General features: G+C 40.2%; 1 protein-coding gene across 2 annotated transcripts in view; it reads right to left on the bottom strand.

Moving 5' to 3' along the window:
• LOC122813052 (cholesterol transporter ABCA5-like) overlaps nt 1-17,962 on the bottom strand; it is a 2,390,735-nt gene that overhangs the window by 695,806 nt on the left and 1,676,967 nt on the right. For both annotated transcript variants that reach the window (XM_044085171.1, XM_044085172.1), the window contains exon 24: nt 8,882-9,052. In XM_044085171.1, coding sequence (XP_043941106.1) covers nt 8,882-9,052 — 171 coding nt within the window. The remainder of the gene's footprint in view (nt 1-8,881; nt 9,053-17,962) is intronic.

The raw sequence follows: 17,962 nt of genomic DNA, 5'->3' as shown, positions 1-17,962 counted from the left end.
AAGGGGCCTGTGCTGAAGCAATAAAAGGAAGTCTCTGAGCCTTTTCTTGGATTCTGAGTAATCGTGGAAATGCTCCCTCATAGTATGCAGCGTCTCCCCAAAAGAATAATCCTCAGGAGGAGAGGCTGAAGGGATAGATTCTTCAGCATCAGAATACTCATAGGGAGGAATAGAATATTCCTGTTCAGAGGAGGAATCACAGGAAATGGAAACCTGGTCTGAAGATTCGTATTCTATCTCTTGCCTAGGCCTCTTATCAGGAGGGAGATGGGAACCCCTGATCAAAGTAATTAGGTCTTCGGCCATTTTAAGCATGTTTTTTTTTAGGCATGGTGGCCTGTCCAGGAGAATGCTGTACTTGTTTCTTTGTCTTTAGAGCTGCTTTAGTCTTTGCCTTTGAAGCTGAAGTAGGTTTCACATATAACTGTGTAGGTCTGAAAACACCCTCAGAAGCCAATGCCTGCTCAGCGGCTCCGGACCCATCTGAGGGAATAGTTTCAGAGTGTCCAATACCTTGAGTTTCCAGTGGCCTAGTCGGCTCCACGTGGGAGTCAGAAGCGGCCTGTGAATCTGAGGTAGCGGGCGTCAGGGGCTGCGAAAGCACCTCACTGAGAACCGACGAACCGGCGACAGGCCTAGCAGAAGCCTCGTCGGTTTTGGATCTTGGATGCCTGTCCTTTTCTTTCTCTTTGCACTTTTTATAAACTCCGGTAGTCGGCTGTTCCAATGGCATTATATAATTGAATCTTCTGCCAAAGTAATGGAATGCAAAATCGTACCGACACTTAATAGTGCGTTGGTTAAATCTAGCACAAAACCGACAACTAGCAACGTTGTGGTCAGGGCCTAGGCAAGGAATACAGTAAGAATAAAAATCCTTATGAGGTATTTGCTTCCCACAAGAAATACAATTATTAACTTTTTCTGACATTGGTCTGGAGCAAGAAAAAAGTTTCCCCAATGGGGTACTTAGCTTTAATGAAGACTTTGGATCTGAAATTCGAATTTGAAAATCTCAGGAGTCAGCCGACTGGCACTTGCGAACTGCTTTTGCTTCGGGCACCGCGCGGCAGGAAAGACTGAAGAAAATGGCACTGACTGTATTTTTTATACCCCTGGCGCACTGACGTCAGAGAGGAGGCGACAGCAACCGACACCGGACCTAGACTTTGGAATTCAGGCCGACTACGGGTAGCCTGCCAGCAGGATAACCCAGTTGTAATGACTACAACAGTGAAACACGATGAACATCCCCATAGCCTCATATGAAAGCTCTCAACTAAATGAATAAAATGTCGTTGATAGTATGTGTGAAACGAGTGGTTGCTGAGATATTCTAAGTTGTTTACAAAATACTGCAAAAGTACAGTTTTGTACCTACCATAAATGTAGATGTTCGAGTGCTAATACAGCTGCAGTCATAACAGATGGGTTCTCCTGCCGTCAGGCGGGTCCTCGGTCGGCCGAATTCCAAAGTCTAGGTCCGGCATCGGTTGTCGTCGCTTCTTCCCTGACGTCAGTGTGACAGGGATATAAAGGAACCAGCCGACGCCATTTTCTTCAGTTTTTCTTGCCCCAGATGTCAGGTGCCCCCAGAAGGAAGGCAATACATACATTTGTGTAATAATACAGTGCAATATAATCAAAATACAGTAGTTGCAAGCAAATACATCATAAATGAATACCCCAATCAGGTTGTATGAGGATGTGCTAGCCTATAGGCCTGTCCCAAGAGGGGAAGGAGGGAGGGAAACCTGGACTGCAGCTGTATTAGCACTCGAACATCTACATTTATGGTAGGTACAAAACTGTACTATGTTCATCGTGCATACAGCTGCAGTCATAACAGATGGGTAGAATCCCAAAGCTAAGAAGGGGTGGTAGGCACTAGGTGGAACTAGGAGGAGCCAAAATGCCCTGCAAGACTGCAGTGGCAAAGCCTGCTTTAGATTTGGAGTATTATGGTAGGTTGTAGTGCTTGGAGAAGGTATGCACAGAACTCCAAGTGGCTGCTTCCAAAATATCCTTGGTAGGAACTCCTCTGAGGAAGGCTGCAGAGGTGGCTGTGGCCCTGGTGGAATGAGTTCTAATGCCTGTAGGTACAGTTTTTCCATGAAAGGAATAGCAAAAACGTATGCAGTGGGCTATCCATTTTGAGATTGTCTGTTTGGAAATTGGCTTCCCTTGAGCTCCTACCGCATAGGCCACAAAGAGCTGTTCTGATTTTGTGAAAGGCTTTGTTCTGTCCAAATAATAACGCAGTTGTCTGTGGATGTCCAAGGAATGTAATAATCTCTCCCCTTTGTTTTGAGGATTAGGATAAAAAGTAGGTAAATGTATGGCCTGATTTAAAGATACCCTGGATGCCACTTTAGGCATAAAGGACGGGTTGGTTTGTAAGGAAACTCTGTCCTGATGGAAGATGATAAAAGGCTAGACAGCCATGAGAGCCTGTAGTTCTGAAACTCTATGAGCTGAGGTGATAGCCAGAAGGAAAGCTGTTTTCCAGGACAAATATTGCAAATCTGATGAAGCAGCTGGGTCAAAGGGAGGCAAGGTCAGTTTTTCCAGAATGAAATTAAGATCCCAAGCAGGTATTGGTTGTTTCCTTGGAGGTCTTAAATTCTTAGCCCCTCTGAGGAACTCTTTTAATAGAGGGTGAGAGAATAAAGGTGGATCAGTGTTGTATTCTGCAGAAATGGCTGAGGCGTGGATTTTGATGGAGGAGAAAGAAAGTCCACTGCTTAGCAGTTCAGCCAAATATTGTAGTATTTGAGGTAAATTCAGTTTTCCAGGGTCCTGGCCCTTTTTCTCATTCCAGACACAAAACCGTTTCCATTTTGCGGAGTAAGCTTTTCTAGTTGATGGCCTTCTGGCCTCCAAAATGACATCCTGCACCTCCTTGGAGAGTAGGGCCTGCTGTGATGCTAAGGAATCTTCCATGCAGCTAGATTGAGTGTTTTTAGCTGACTGTGAAGAGTTTTGAAGCTATGCTGAGTCAGAAGAAGAGGCATTAGAGGCAGGATCCATGGTGGGGAATGCGTCAGGCTCCTCAGGAGTGGGTACCAGTGTTGCCTTGGCCAGTCCGGAGCAATGAGGATCATCTTTGGTCTGTCTGCTCTGGTCTTCAACAGAACTTTGGGCAGCAGAGGAAGAGGTGGGAAGGCATAAACTGTCATTGATGTCCAACAGAAAGAGAGAGAGCATCCACTCTCCAGGCCTTTGGATGGAAGTTCCTTGAGCAGAATTTTGTGAATTGATGATTTTTGTGGGAGGCAAAGAGATCTATGTCTGGCCTTCCCCATTCTTGGATTATTTCTGTAAAAACTTTTGGATGCAACTTCCATTCGTGTGGATCTGTCATATTCCTGCTTAGGTTGTCTGCCAGCGTGTTTTCCTTGCCTGGCAAGTACTGTGCTTGTAGTTCCATTTGTAAGTCCATGGCCATGTTCCAAAGTGTCATGGCCAGTCTGCATAGGGGGTAAGAATGTGTTCCTTCCTGCTTGTTTATGTACCACATAACTGTGGTGTTGTCCGTTCTTATCAATAGTTGACCTGGTTGTAGAAGGTCCTTGAAAGCTATAATAGCATTTATTACTGCTAGCATTTCTTTTTGGTTGATGTGAAGGTGCTTTTCTTTTTGGGACCATTTGCCCTGAATGCACCGATCTATCATGTGTGCCCCCCAGGCGTAGTCCGAGGCGTCTGTTGTGATGACTTGATTTGCTTGAGGCTTGCTGAATGGAAGACCTGTGTTTGTTTGACATGCTTGAGCCCACCACAGAAATTCCTTTTGCAGACATGGAATTAGTGGTATTATTGTTTCCAAACTGTGGCTGTGTTGACACCATATGTTTTTCAGGTACCATTGTAGTTTCCTCATATGCAGCTTTGCGCATGGGATTAGTAAGATGCAAGATGCCATGAATCCCAGAGCCTGCAGGATTTTCCTTGCAGTCAGCCTGGTGCAATTTGCTAGTGTTCTGAAGTATTGAATTAGTTGCCCCTGCTTCTCTGGCGTGAGGTAGGCCATCTGGGTGTTTGTGTCCAAATTGGCACCCAGGAAAATTATCTCCAGAGAGGGTATTAGCCTTGATTTCTTTTTGTTGACTGTGTATCCCAGAGAGTTCAATAAAATTATTACATAAGCCAGATGTTTCAGAAGAATGTGCTTGCTGTCCGCTTGGATCAGGCAGTCGTCCAAATAGGGATATATTTGTATCCCTTGAAGTCTGCAGTAGGCAATTACTGATGCCAGGCATTTTGTGAATACTCTGGGCGCAGTAGATAAACCAAAGGGCAATGCAGAGAATTGATAATGGGTTGAACCTGCAAGAAATCTGAGGTACCTTCTGCAATTTTGTCTGATTGGGACATGCAGGTTATGCCTCCTTGAGGTCCAATGTTACCAGCCAAGACTCCTTGCCCAGCATGTGAAGAAGTTGCTGTAGAGTGAGCATCTTGAATTTTGGTACGAGAAGAAATGTGTTTAGGATGGATAGATCCAAAATAGGTCTCCAATCTTTTCCCTTCCTTGGCACCAGAAATAGCCTGGAATAAAAACCTTGACCTTGTTCATGCGTAGGTACCTCTTGAATAGCTTTCTTGTTTATGAGATCTGTAATTTGCCTTTGTGCCTCTGCCCTTTGATTGTGTGGCAGGTTTGGCATGCCTCTCATTTTTGGAAGGGTGTGAAAATGGAACTTGTAGCCTCTGTTTATAATGCCCAGGATCCATTTGTCCGTTGTGACAATATGCCAATTTCTTGAAAATAACGCCAGCTTTCCTCCTAAGGGGGCTGCCATTTGCGACCTGGTTGGCCTGCAAAGGGGAAAGTCATTGGGTTTGCTTTCTGAAAGATTGCGAGTTGTCCTCACCACCTCTTTGTGTAGGAGCTTGCCATTGTCTACCTCTATATGATCCTTGGGATTGTCCTCTGCCCCTCGGGTGCCTGTATCTGCCTCTTTGGGGTCTGTCTGTGGCAGGAAAGGACCAGTTTTTGGAAGGCCAATTTCTACTAAAACGTGGGGGTTGAACCTGTAGAAATTCTTTCACTTTGCATTGATTTAGCCTTTTCCTCCATTTTCCTTAATACCTCCTCAGCATTAGCACCGAACAGTACATCCTTTTGAAGAGGGGCGTCTAGTAATTTAGCTTTGACATGATCAGGCAAGGCTTGTTCCTTGAGCCAGGCATGCCTACATATGACTGATCCTGTAACAGCAGCTCTACTTGAAGCCTCTAGAACATCAAAACCACATTGTAAGGTATGCTTACCCACTTGTTCTGCACTATGCATCAAATCCTGCAACTCCTTCAAGTCTGGTTATTCAGGCTGTGACATTTTACTTTTCAATTGTGATAACAAAAACTGTTGATATTTTAGCATTTGAAACTGACAGTTTAAGGCCCTCATGGATAAGGTAGCTGAGGTATATACCTTTTTTCCCCACCTTTCTAAGGATCTGGAATCTCTCTCGGAAGGCAATGGATTTTTAGCAATGGAGGCCTTAACTCCCTTGGGGCCCTGGGAGATGGTTTCTGGGTCAGCAGCATGGCTTTTGTATAGAAATTGGTGTGAGTCAGGGACCCTGTAGTACCTGTCAGGCTTAACTGGAGCTGGAGGTAGAGAGTCCGGGTTAAGGCAGGCCTCCGAGAAAACATCATCTAGGATGTCCAAGACAGGAGGTATAGCTAGAGGCCTGTGCTGAGGAAGCAAGAGAAATTCCCTGAGCCTTTTCTTGGAATCTGAATAATCCTGGCCTTCCCAGTGGAAGTGTTCCCTCAAGGTATGCAAAGTTTCCCCAAACGAGTAATCCTCAGGGGGGGGGGTACAGAAGGGATGGACTCCTCCGCATCAGTCTTCAAAAGGGGAGTAAGACTGTTCCTGATCATCAGAGTGCTCTGAAATAATGGAGCCCTGATCAGAGGAGGGGGAATCTTCCTCCACTCTAGGCCTTTTGTCCGGAGGGGGCTGAGAACCTCTGATAAGAGTAATTAAATCCTTAGCCATTTTAAGCATCTGTTTCTTAGGCATGGGGCCTGGAGATGGGCCCTGTGTAGCTGGTCTCTTAGAGTGCATGGTTGCTTTAGATTTTGTGAAAGCCTTGATGGAGAAAGAAGAGGAAGGTCTGAAGACACCTTGAGTGGAGGTGGACCTGTCCACATTCTGAGTTTCAACGCCAAGAGTGGCTTCGGTATCTGTAGTCGGGGTGTGGGCCGAGGAGCCTGCGACCTCGGGCACAGGAGACACCGTCAAAGACAGGTTGTCGGTAGTCAGGGGCTGCGTAGGCGCCTCGCTGGGAACCAGACCACGTGTAGTCGGCTTTGGCGTGGTGTCAGAAGAGGCCACGGACCTCGTGTGTCGGTCCTTGTCTTTGTGGTTTTTAGACAAAACCGGAGTCGGAGTATCCGACGACATAGTATAGATAAATGCTTTCCCAAAATAATGCTGGGCGAACTCCGCCCGACGCTTAATAGTGCGTTTGTTGAATGTAGCACAAAAGCGACAGACCGAGACGTCGTGGTCTGGGCCTAAACAAGTTATACAGAGGGAATGGAAATCCTTATGCGGTATTTGCTTCCCACAAGAAATACAATTATTAACTTTGTCTGACATCAGTCTGAGGCAAGAAAAGTTTCCCCAACAGGATACTTAGCTTTTAAGAAGACTTCGGTTTCCAAATTTTCGTAATCTCAGGAGCTGGCCGACCGGCACTTGCGAACTGCTTCTGCTTCGGGCACCGCGCGGCAAGAAAGACTGAAGAAAATGGCGTCGGCTGGTTCCTTTATACCCCTGTCGCACTGACGTCAGGGAAGAAGCGACGACAACCGATGCCGGACCTAGACTTTGGAATTCGGCCGACCGAGGACCCGCCTGACGGCAGGAGAACCCATCTGTTATGACTGCAGCTGTATGCACGATGAACATCATAATAGTTACTGTGTTTAATGTTGTGAAGACTGGGTAGAAAGGATGAAGGCTGCCAGCCTAGTCAAATAGAATTTGACACATAATTCTGGCATTTGTAAATATAAATGCAAAATACAGGCTTGTGTCTTAAATGTAAAGAAATGCTGTTTCAACAATGTGGCAACATTGCCATCTGCTGTAAGGAAAACTAAGTCAAGCATTTGTTATTGGTCCTTTGAAATTAAAATTACTTTATGTCTATTCCTTTGAAGTTAGAATTTGGAGTTGATGAGTCTGGAGTAAGCATCCTGCCTAATGTTTTAAGGCTAAAGTTAATGACCAGAATTTACATGTGGAATGTCCCTTATTGCTCTAAGTGTAAAATAATGTAAATGCAGTTTCGGTGTGGCCTGGGAACCAGGAAAGTGTAAACAAATGATGTAATGGTTTATCAGAACTGCAGTTTCAATTTAAACAGTGAGAACCAGAAATTATTAAGCATTTTGGTCTGGACATCTAACTCAGCACTGCCTTATGCTCTCTTTATGTAAGTTACTTTGGAAGTATGTTTTCTTGTAAAAATAGCTAGGACTATAAAGATTAGACTAGGTGTTTTTCTGTTATGTCAGAACTGTACTATGGAATTATTTTAAATTTCGGTGTGATCTCTGAACTCTTGAATAGCACTGTGGTGTAGTAGTATTGTCGTGTTTTAATTATTTATTATTAAATATTTAAAAAAACATTTTACCTGTGGCTGGTTTGTGTAGAGATAAGTTAAGCTCTAGAGTACATTGCATATTTACAGTATGTATTGTACAAGGCCACTCTAATAAGCCTTGACTGATTAGTCACACCAATTGGATAATAATATTGCACAGTAATAATTGGACACCCTTTTAAGGGCCTTTGGGCAGCTGATAATTATTAGCTGGTGGTGGCAGTAATTACTATCATATAGTCTGGGTAAAGGGGCACAGCTGGAGAATCTGTGTCAGCCTTTCCCAGGAGTGTCTGTGAAGTTGTATAAATACTTATCTCAAAATGTGTGTGTGTGTGTGTGCGTGTGTGTGTGTGTGTGTGTGTGTGTGTGTGTGTGTGTGTGTGTGTGTGTGTGTGTGTGTGTGTGTGTGTCAGCTACTTGGGCAGGGACACGAAGCACTGGTTGGACAGAGAGGGCACTGGAGGTTAGCTTGCCAGCTAGGCTGAGATCTGGACCCTATAGCTGTGCCAGTGGGGAGTCTTATTGGGGACCCGGGGAGCAAGGGAGAAACCAGCCTCAGACTGACTGTGATCTCTGTGTGCACTTAAGGGAAATTGTACTTTACTGTGTGTATTTGTTATCTTTTCCTCTTACGTGAGATGCCCTCTCTGGTGTTAGTGGTGAGGACTGAGGCTCCTTGATTGCTGGGCCAGGGAGCGGGCATCACAAATGTGACTTATAAAATTCAGTTTAAGATATAGAACCTACAAAATACTACCAATGTAAAAATAGTTTGTGATGAAAGGTTTACCATGTATACTACTTTCATAACCCCTATGGTTCCAGATATATAAACATTTATTTGAAATGTGAGTTCAAACTTGATTCTGTCAAAAGACTTAGGCTCCGCCCATTGAAAGTTACAGTGCAAACTTCCTGAGCTGGCTCAATGATTCCCCATTTGCTGTGCAACACCTCTCCTTTTATTTTGCATCCCACTGTTCTCATGTAAGCTCAGAATGCAGTGGGAAGCAGCACCACCACTACTAAGAAACTATACACCAGGAGATGCAGCAAATTACCACATAAACTGATATTTGCATTTTCAGGTGTACATCATATCCTGTAAGAAGCATTCAAATTCATACAATGTAAAATTACAACCCTGGTAGCTGTAGAACTAAGATGAATGATGTACAATTACTCAACACTGGATGCACTCCATTAAACATGGGATAAAAAAATGCCCAAAATACATCACTTACCACAGGTATAAGTGCTTCAGGATGTAGTAATGCTTTGTGGTGAAATGCAAACAGGCTACCAGTCATCAAAACAACAGTAATCAAGAACACAGGGATGTCCACCATTGCCTGGCCACACCAATATGCAGATGGATGAAGTCCTGAAGTCCGCAGCAGTGCGTAAGCATGAAGCTACAAAAAAGATGACATGTACTGTAATATCACTTATGTCAATCAAACATCAAAAGAGACAGCACAGCAACATACAACATATCAGTCATTATTAGCTAATTTTCTAAAGAGCATTGTCAACTGTCCATTTTTAGTTAAGGCCTGAGGAACCATGTCCAACAAGTGCATCAGAAGCAAAACAAATCAAGCACGCTTTGGCAGATACACAGGAATAATATGTTTAATACAAAAGTACTACATAAAGTATAATGTAAATACAGAAGTACTGTCTACTAGAGGAAACCGGGACCTGTGTTTGAATTTCAATCTAGTTGACAGAAATGAATACTTGCACAGATGGCCGTAGTATGTTGATATGATTGTGGCTTGTTTTGATAAAAATATACAGAAGAAAAACTTGAAACACATCAGTAACATGCAAAGAATTATGTTATGATCAAATCTTTCTTGCAAAAATAAAGCTTTAAATGCACTGTATGTAATGAAAGAGTTAAGCTGTAGAAGAAGGACTTAAAGACTGATGATGACCCAAAAGTACATACACTTTGAAAAGCTGTGTGATACACCTCAATATATTTTTCAAACTGTCACTTAACAGAAACTTAATTATGCATACTGAATATAAAAGAACTGCTCTTTCCAAGTATGACCAAGTCTAGAAAATTACCATACTTCATGAAGCACTGGACAAGAAATCAGTGAAATAATACTGGGTGTCTGAGCTTACTGACTAGGTCTCCTTTTAATGTGCAGGACAAACAGATGTAAGAAATTTTTATAGCTTGTTTGAAATTTGTTCTGGCTCTGTGAAGTAAGCCTAATCTTAGCCATCCGTGCATGTACATTTTCTTTCTGACTTCAGTGTTAGAATTCTACCTTACAGACTTATAGCTCACTTCGCTGGCAAACTTTTTTTTCTAAAAACATTTAACATCTCCAACAGTGAGAATCATGCTTAACAACATTAACGTTCTAAATAAAAATACTTACACAGACGCTTATAGACAAAAATACTAATTCTCCTTGATCTGGTGACACATTCAGACAGCTGACAAATCAGTTTCCACATACATTCATATACATCTTCATGTAACCCCTTTGTGATGCTGCACAGTTGATTAATCAAACCTTTCACTATACGATACCCTCACTCTTGTTTCCTTTAATACAGACATCATTGTCTGGAGGTGGGATTCCTAGTAACCTTGTCAAACCCATATGATTCACTGTATCAGTTATACCATCATAGTTTTACCCTTAACAAAAATGGCAACCAAACTTGTTTTGCATCAGTGGCCAGGTACCTCAATTAGAATCCTTCCAGTCTTCTCTTCCAATTCTCCATTCCTAATTCGCCCTGTATTCCCAAAGTACAATATCCAACAGACCCACAATAACAATATCCAAATATTATCTTCCATGCATACCATTTATGTCATGTAAGGCCAACTATTGTCTAATATAACACAAAAGAGTGATTCTAATTTTTTAACCAAAATACATCCATAATGAAATCCTATCAAGTACTTCAAAACTGGAGGTAGATGAACCTACTATCTTTCCACATAGCATCATGAAAACACACAGACAGCAAATACATTATTTTCAACTCATAATAACAATGGATCAAGAACACTGACAAAGGCCACATCTCTAAACTCTACCTTTACCTGTACCCTAGATGTAGTCTTGTATTACAAATTTTACTGCTTTATAAAATAAGTGGAATATTTGCTGGAATTGCTGAAATGCATATAATAATACACACAGAACAAAGAATTACCAGGTGTGCGCCCCTTGCTCTATCTCTAAACCAACAATTTTCCTCCAGCAACTTAAATCACCTTTTAATCATGTCTTTTATTCATCGTAAGTCCTACACATAGACTTAGCAAATGTATTCTCTAAATAAACCTAAAAGTTTGCTGGTTGGCTTAATGGTTATGGTGTTTACCTCACAGACAGAAGGTAGGTTTGATTCTCACTTTTGGACAAAATGGTTAGGATTAAAATAACCCAACATAGCAGACAGCCTAGTGCTTACCTATAAACACATTCTCAAAAAAGTCAGAAAGGACAACATTCACTAGTACCACCCTTCTTTAGCTTTATTTATTTTATAATCTAAAAACATTTCAGACCTATCTAAAAGCTGAAACAATTATTCCATATCTTGTTCCAGTTTTGTAAAACAAATCAACAGCATCAACAAATGCAGAAGTCTTAAATTCTTACTTACTTTTTGAGTACCCCATCAAATTAGTATTTTTTTTATCTTACCAGTTAATGGTTCAATATACAATGCAAACAAAATAAGTGCCTGCTTGAAATGTAAACATTTCTGGTAACTGAGACATTTTCCTTTATCAATTACATTTCTGTACTTCTAAACACACAAGTACTTGAAAGCAAATTTAGTTCTTCATTTTTTCAGACTCTCGTAGAGTTACTGGTACAACAGGTAGGAAACTCTCCTTTGCTGCAGAAGGCTGTGGTTTCAATTCCCACATCAGGCAGATTGATGGCTGACACTGCAAGTAGACCATGGGGGGGGGGGGGGGCACAATGCACTCCTGAGTGTGCTATCCTTCGAATCAGATGGTAAATCAAGGCCCCCATCTACTAGAGTTAACAGTATCTCAAGTGGATATAAAAGCCTGCAAGGCACTTATCAAAAAGATTAGGGAACATTTATTTATATACAAAAATAACTACTATTTACAACATATTTACATATTTACAAATGTACAAATATATAGGAACTTCCAAGATGGCTGAACAGTGAGTAACAGCTTATTTCTAGCTCTCCCTATGTGAAAACAGAAATTCAGCAGAATAGGCCAGAAGACTTCTGTTTATGGGTAAATTTCAGTAACTGCCTAGTACGTGGACTGCCTGGATGCCAGAAATAAACAAATACAAAAGACCTGGAAAAAATCAGCTACAAAAATTGAGGAAGAAACACTGATTGGGGAAAGTTCTTCAGTTGTTCAGCAAAAAGCTATGCAACCTTCAGACATGACATCCAGTAACCTACAGTAAGATATAAGACAAGTGCACACAGACCTGGTTAAAATAAACAAAACATTGATGGAGTATATCAACCCAAATAACAAAAGTTTGGAAAAAAATGGAAGAAGCTTTAAACAGATATTCAGATGAGATGATGTTGTTGTGTCTTTCGGCTTTTCCCGGTTAGGGGTCGCCACAGCAGAACTCCGGTCCGCTAATGATTGGCAGTAGATTTTTACATACCGAGTTACCAGCTCTGACGCACAACCTTCAACGAAGGCACGCCCACTCACGCATGTCTCCACACAGAAGATGCTTTAGCTGAGAATCGAACAGGACAACGTCTTACTGTGAGGCGACAACGCTACCGCAGCACCACCACCGCAGCATTCAGATGAGATGATACAGCTGCAAAAATCAGAGGTCGAAATAAAGAAAAGGCTGGCTGAATATGAGACTGCTAAGGAAGAGATGTTTCAAAAAATAATAGAATTAGAGGACAGAACATATAGGGAAAACCTGAGATTTTCAGCTATACCAGAGAACCTGGAAGAAACAGACTACATTAATTTTATGAAAACACAAATAAGCAACATGGACTGGTATTCCACAGCAGTTATTAGTTGAAAGGACACATCATGTGTATGCTCCAAACCTTGCTATAAGAAAGCAACCTAGACCTTTTATACTAAAGATGCAATTCTACAAGCAGAAGGAGTTGATTCTGATAAAACTGTGGAAGAAGGATGAAGTACTAAAAGTGGGAGACAGCAGAGAATTTGTGGAAAATGATTAGATTGTACACCAGACAGAAGAGGAGCAAATCTATTCTACTATTCAGGGAATGTTGAGATGCAGGTGTGATATTCAAACTGCTGAACCCAGCTGTCTTCAAGGTATTCTTCCCTGGAGGGACAAAATCATTTTTTTACATGTTAAGGAGGAAATACAAAAGTTTGTCCAACAAAAAGTAAGCTGTGAAACAGAAGGAGATTCTGCTTCTTGTTCTTTTGGTAATAAAGACCACAGAGGGACTGTACCTGTGAAACTTTTTCAAAATATTCCACGGAAAACATTGGAGAGAAGGAAGGTAGCACAAGAGTTGACTAGAAGAATCAAGAGTACATTGGAAATGAAGCAGAGACAGGATTTCAATAAAATCAATAACTTAATATGGGATTACAAAGCAATGGTTCTGTTTGTGAAATATGACAGAACACAAAAATCTGGAAATATTAGACTTTTACAGAATTTGTTGGATTTGTGCAGGCCTCTAAAGCACATGCCCTACTTCATGTCATTACTGTTTGGAAGGGTGCTTTGGGGAAAGGAAGAGGAGGGAGAAATAAGTAAAGATTTTTTTTTCTTAATTACCAGTTTTGTGGCATGAGATATAAAGTACTTTTTTCTATTATTTTTAAGTGTAATGGGGATTGTAAAGAAATGCTGCTGTTCTTTTTCTTTTCTTTCTCCCTTCTCTTTCTTTCTGTTCGGTTTTTAAGAAGTGTAGACACTGCAATGTATAAAAAAAGCATGATAAAAGAAAGATTAATGTGCTTTTTCTCATTTTTCGATGTGGAAATGACTGGATTAAAGACCTTAGATTGATTGAGTAACAAGTCTTAAAAGATAGCAAGTAAAAGAAAAAGAACACTGAATATTATGAAACTTTTTTCTAGCAAATACATGTATGCTCAGTAACAATTCTGCAGCTGGTCCTGCTTCCATAGAAACAAACTGATAAAGAGAAACTGGCTACAGTCTGGTGGAGTGTGATTGGCTGAGAAAAAAGAGAAACTGGCTAGGAGATAATGTTCTCCAAAAGTATTCAGGGTTTTTCCCAAGGTAGGTAATGTTCTCTAAAAGCATTCAGGGTTTTTCCCAAAGTAGATAATGTTCTCTGAAAGTATTCAGGGGCTTTCCCAAGGTAGTTAATATTCTCGGAAAACATTCAGGGGTTTTGTGTATACCAAGATTATATATTTCCCATTCTGAAGGAGGGATGGGCCTCCTTGAAATTGATTACATGTACAGATCTGCAATCATGGGACTCCACACATATTTACTGACCTCACAAGATCCAAATGTAGTGAAAGTTTTGAAACATGAGGAGAATAAATCTAAGATGACTTCTCTGCTTAATTTAACAGAAGCATATTGATGTCAAGCAGGAATGGAAATCAAACCAGAAGTAGATAAAAACCAGGCAGCAAATGAATGTGCCAAAAAAACAAAAGAAGGAATATAAGGTGAAGGATGAGATGAGAAGGCAAGAAATGTGGAAAAAGAATAAATATAGTTGCAAGAACAGAAAACTTCTGGAAGAACCTTATGTTGATCAGGAATGAATGCTGGAATGGTTAAGGAGAGGCAAATTCAAACCAAGAGAGGAAAGGTTAATATTGGCAGCACAAAACAGTGGGCTATGTACAAGTTGGTTTACAAAGTCCACTGAACAGGAGAAAAAGACAAATGTAGGTTTTGTAAAAATAAATTGGAAACAGTCACACACCTTGTTGCGACACACAAATGGGAGAAGGACTGGGGATTCTGCAAACATTATGGTACTGAAGTGGCTGAAAAACACTGGAAGCATATATCACAAAGCATCATAGAAAATTATGAAATCGATATCCATGGGATCATCCATTACCAACAATTCAAAAGATAGATGCTAGAAAACAAGATATAGTGGTCCAAGAAAAGTAGACAAAAGTAGCATGGATCACTGAAATCGCTACACCAAGTGACTACAGGGTCTTGCGTACAGAGAGATACAAAGTCATAAAATACCAGGATATACAGGCACAAACGAGAGCAATGTGGAAGAAAGATACCCAGACAGCTGCAATAGTAGTAGGAGCAACGGGTCTTATAAAAAAGCATCTATAACTGTATTAAGATACGTTACCAATCCATGTAACCCTGTCATTACTGGGCACATTGCGGGTACTGCGAAGAGCAATTTTGGCTGACATCAAAGATTGAAACAATCCTAATTTCATGAACTTCAATCGTACTTTGACTTAGGAATGGGGTCCATTCCCATCATGGTATTTGAAACCCAAAAGATTTGGAGAAATTAAAAAACACTAGGAGAGCTATAAACATAAGGCAAAACGAATCAGCACTTAGTACAAGCTGCACCATGCGTCTTAGCATGGATGAACTTTCTTTCAGGTTAACTCAAGTATATGAGTGTGACTGTCAGTTCTGGACTTTTATTCCTATTAGGAGGGTAAAACTTCAATATTTAAAGGTGTACATAGTTTTGTGTGTCAGTATTTATTAAGTTAATAGGTTTTAGGGGGCATTGGGGTATGTTTTTTTTTTGTTTGAGGGTGTTCAGTAAAACAAAATGTTTTATAACATGTGGCATCGGCTCAAGTATATATGACAAGAAACAACTGTATAAAAGTTCAAACTGGCAAACAGTGTATGAATGTAACATAAAAGCTGGAACTAGACATTTAACAAAAAGGTGTTATACATAAAAAGTGTAAATAATAACTTTTTAATGCAATGATGCTTTCTTTAATATCTTTAAATGTAAATGGCCTCACAAATAAATACAAAGAAGAAAGAATAGTGAACTACATTAACAAATGTAGAGTGCAAATAGCTATGTTACAGGAGACACACTTAGAAAGAACTTATGTGAATTTGATAAAGAAAGGTTTTCAGGATGGTTATTCAGTGGAATACCTCAGACAAAGGAAAACAGGTACTTATATTAATTGGAAGAGGCGCTCCAATAGTGACAGAAGAAGATAAAAAAGATAATAATGGCAGATTTGTAGTGTTAAGGGGCTAGTGGCAAAGGAGGAGTATTACACTGGCATGTATTTACATTCTACCTAAAACTGCTATAATGGAGCTTAAAATTCTGGGAGGAAATAATCAGCTTTCAGCAAGGAATACTACTTATAGGTGGGGACTGGAATTTGACTTGCACGAGCGAAGATGTGTCTGGAAGGTCCAGAAGGGAAAATATAACAAAGGAGGGTAGATTTCTGAAGACATTTATGAAAATATTTGGCATGGAAGATGTGAATTCAGTAATGGGTGTTCGGAGTGAATTTATATATTATTCCCCCAAGATATAAAAACTGGGCTAGGCTAGACTGAATTTACATTTCACAGGAACATGTGCATTTAACTGAAGGTCTTGATACCCACCCAATAACTATTTCAGATCATACATCAATAATAGCTGAAAGTAAAACAGAGGATAATGAAATAAAAATGAAACATTGGTGCTTTCCCACCTATCTGTTGAAAAGAGAGGAATTTAAGGAATGGGTAGTAGAGATTATTTAAGAGCTAAGAGAAGATAGAAATTTCTTCTGAAAATATAGCTAAGGAGTGGGATAAAATTAAGGTGGAGTTTAAATATAGGATAGAAATAAAAGTAAGTGCGCCATGGTTAAGAAGTAATAAGAATTATTTAGAGGGACTGATAAATGTTGAAGTATTGCAGCATAGGGGAATCTCACAGAACAAGAAGAGGATCAACTGCTGAATGTTAGGCAGAAGATAAGGGATTACCTAAATAATATGCTTGAGTTTAGAAAGACTGCTATTTAGCAACTGTTTTTGATGGTAACACTAGAGCACAAAATCTTTTAGCACAATGACTCAGGCAACAGAAAGTAGAAAGGGCTGTCACCAAACTTAGGGAGCCTATAACAAGGAAAGTAACAATAGATCCTGTAGAAGTATTAGAAATATTTCAGAAATTCTATGAGAATCTATAAAGCAGAGAAATAAGAAAATCAAGAAATGATACAAATGGAAATGTTTATGGAAGAATTAAATATGCCAAGGTTAGACGTAGATGAGGCTCAATTACTAACAGTTAGGATAGGATGAGATAGCAATTGTGCTGTATAAACAATCTACAGGACAGTCCCCCAGGAATAGATGGTATTTCTGTGAAAGTTTATAAGCTAGCAGGAAAAAACTGATGAAGATCTGGAAGATTTTGTTTAACAGTATTTTAAGAGAAGTACCACCATCCTGGAAGAAAGTAGTGGCAGCTGAATACCTAAACAGGGCAAGGATCCATCAGATCCAGCTTCATACAAGCACATTTCAATACTAACCCATGATTATAATGTATTCATGTCTATAATGGATAAAATAACGGCAAAAGTAATGAAAAACTGACACGTGGATCAATGTGGTTTTGTGGAGGGGAGGCAAACATTTGACAATCTTAACAGAACAATGATGATCCAGAGGGAAGCAGAGTGTAAGAAAACACCATTGTTGTTGGTGGATCTTGATGCAGAGAAAGCATTTTCCACAGTAAGCTGGAATTTTATAATTAGGGCAATGGAAGTATTTGCATTTCCCAATAAAAAATATAAGGTTGATTAGGAGAATATATGAGGGGATCAGAGTGAAAATTAAAGCGGGTGGGGTCCTCTCTAATAATTTCTGCTTGAAAAGAGGGACCAGGCAGGGGTGTCCTCTTTCCCTTTTTATTATCTACATTGTATTTAGAACCATTAGCAATGAATATAAGGGACTCAGAAATTCAAGCATATAATTGGTATGGTAGTCAAGAAAAGCTAGCTTTATTTGCAGATGATATTATTATGTAACTGACAAAACCAGAAAAAGACATTACAGTGTCAATATCAAGAGTAATCATTCCTGTACAAGTAGCTTTCCCTTAAACATACACATGAACACACACACACGCACACACACTAATAAAATCTCAAGCAATGCTCACCTTATTTACATGTATTAATGAAGTTATGAAGTGAAACTAACAAAACCTTTACTCATAAACATAACTCAAAAATGCAACTATAAGATATAGTAACTGCATAAAGACTTTGTACAGACTACAACTTAAATGTTACTTAAATGTCCCATAAAACTGTC

Source organism: Protopterus annectens, chromosome 10.part0 (genome assembly GCF_019279795.1).
Source record: "Protopterus annectens isolate FY-2018-M chromosome 10.part0, PAN1.0, whole genome shotgun sequence".
NCBI classification, from domain to species: Eukaryota; Metazoa; Chordata; order Ceratodontiformes; family Protopteridae; genus Protopterus; species Protopterus annectens.
This window is presented reverse-complemented; position numbering and strand designations above follow the sequence as displayed.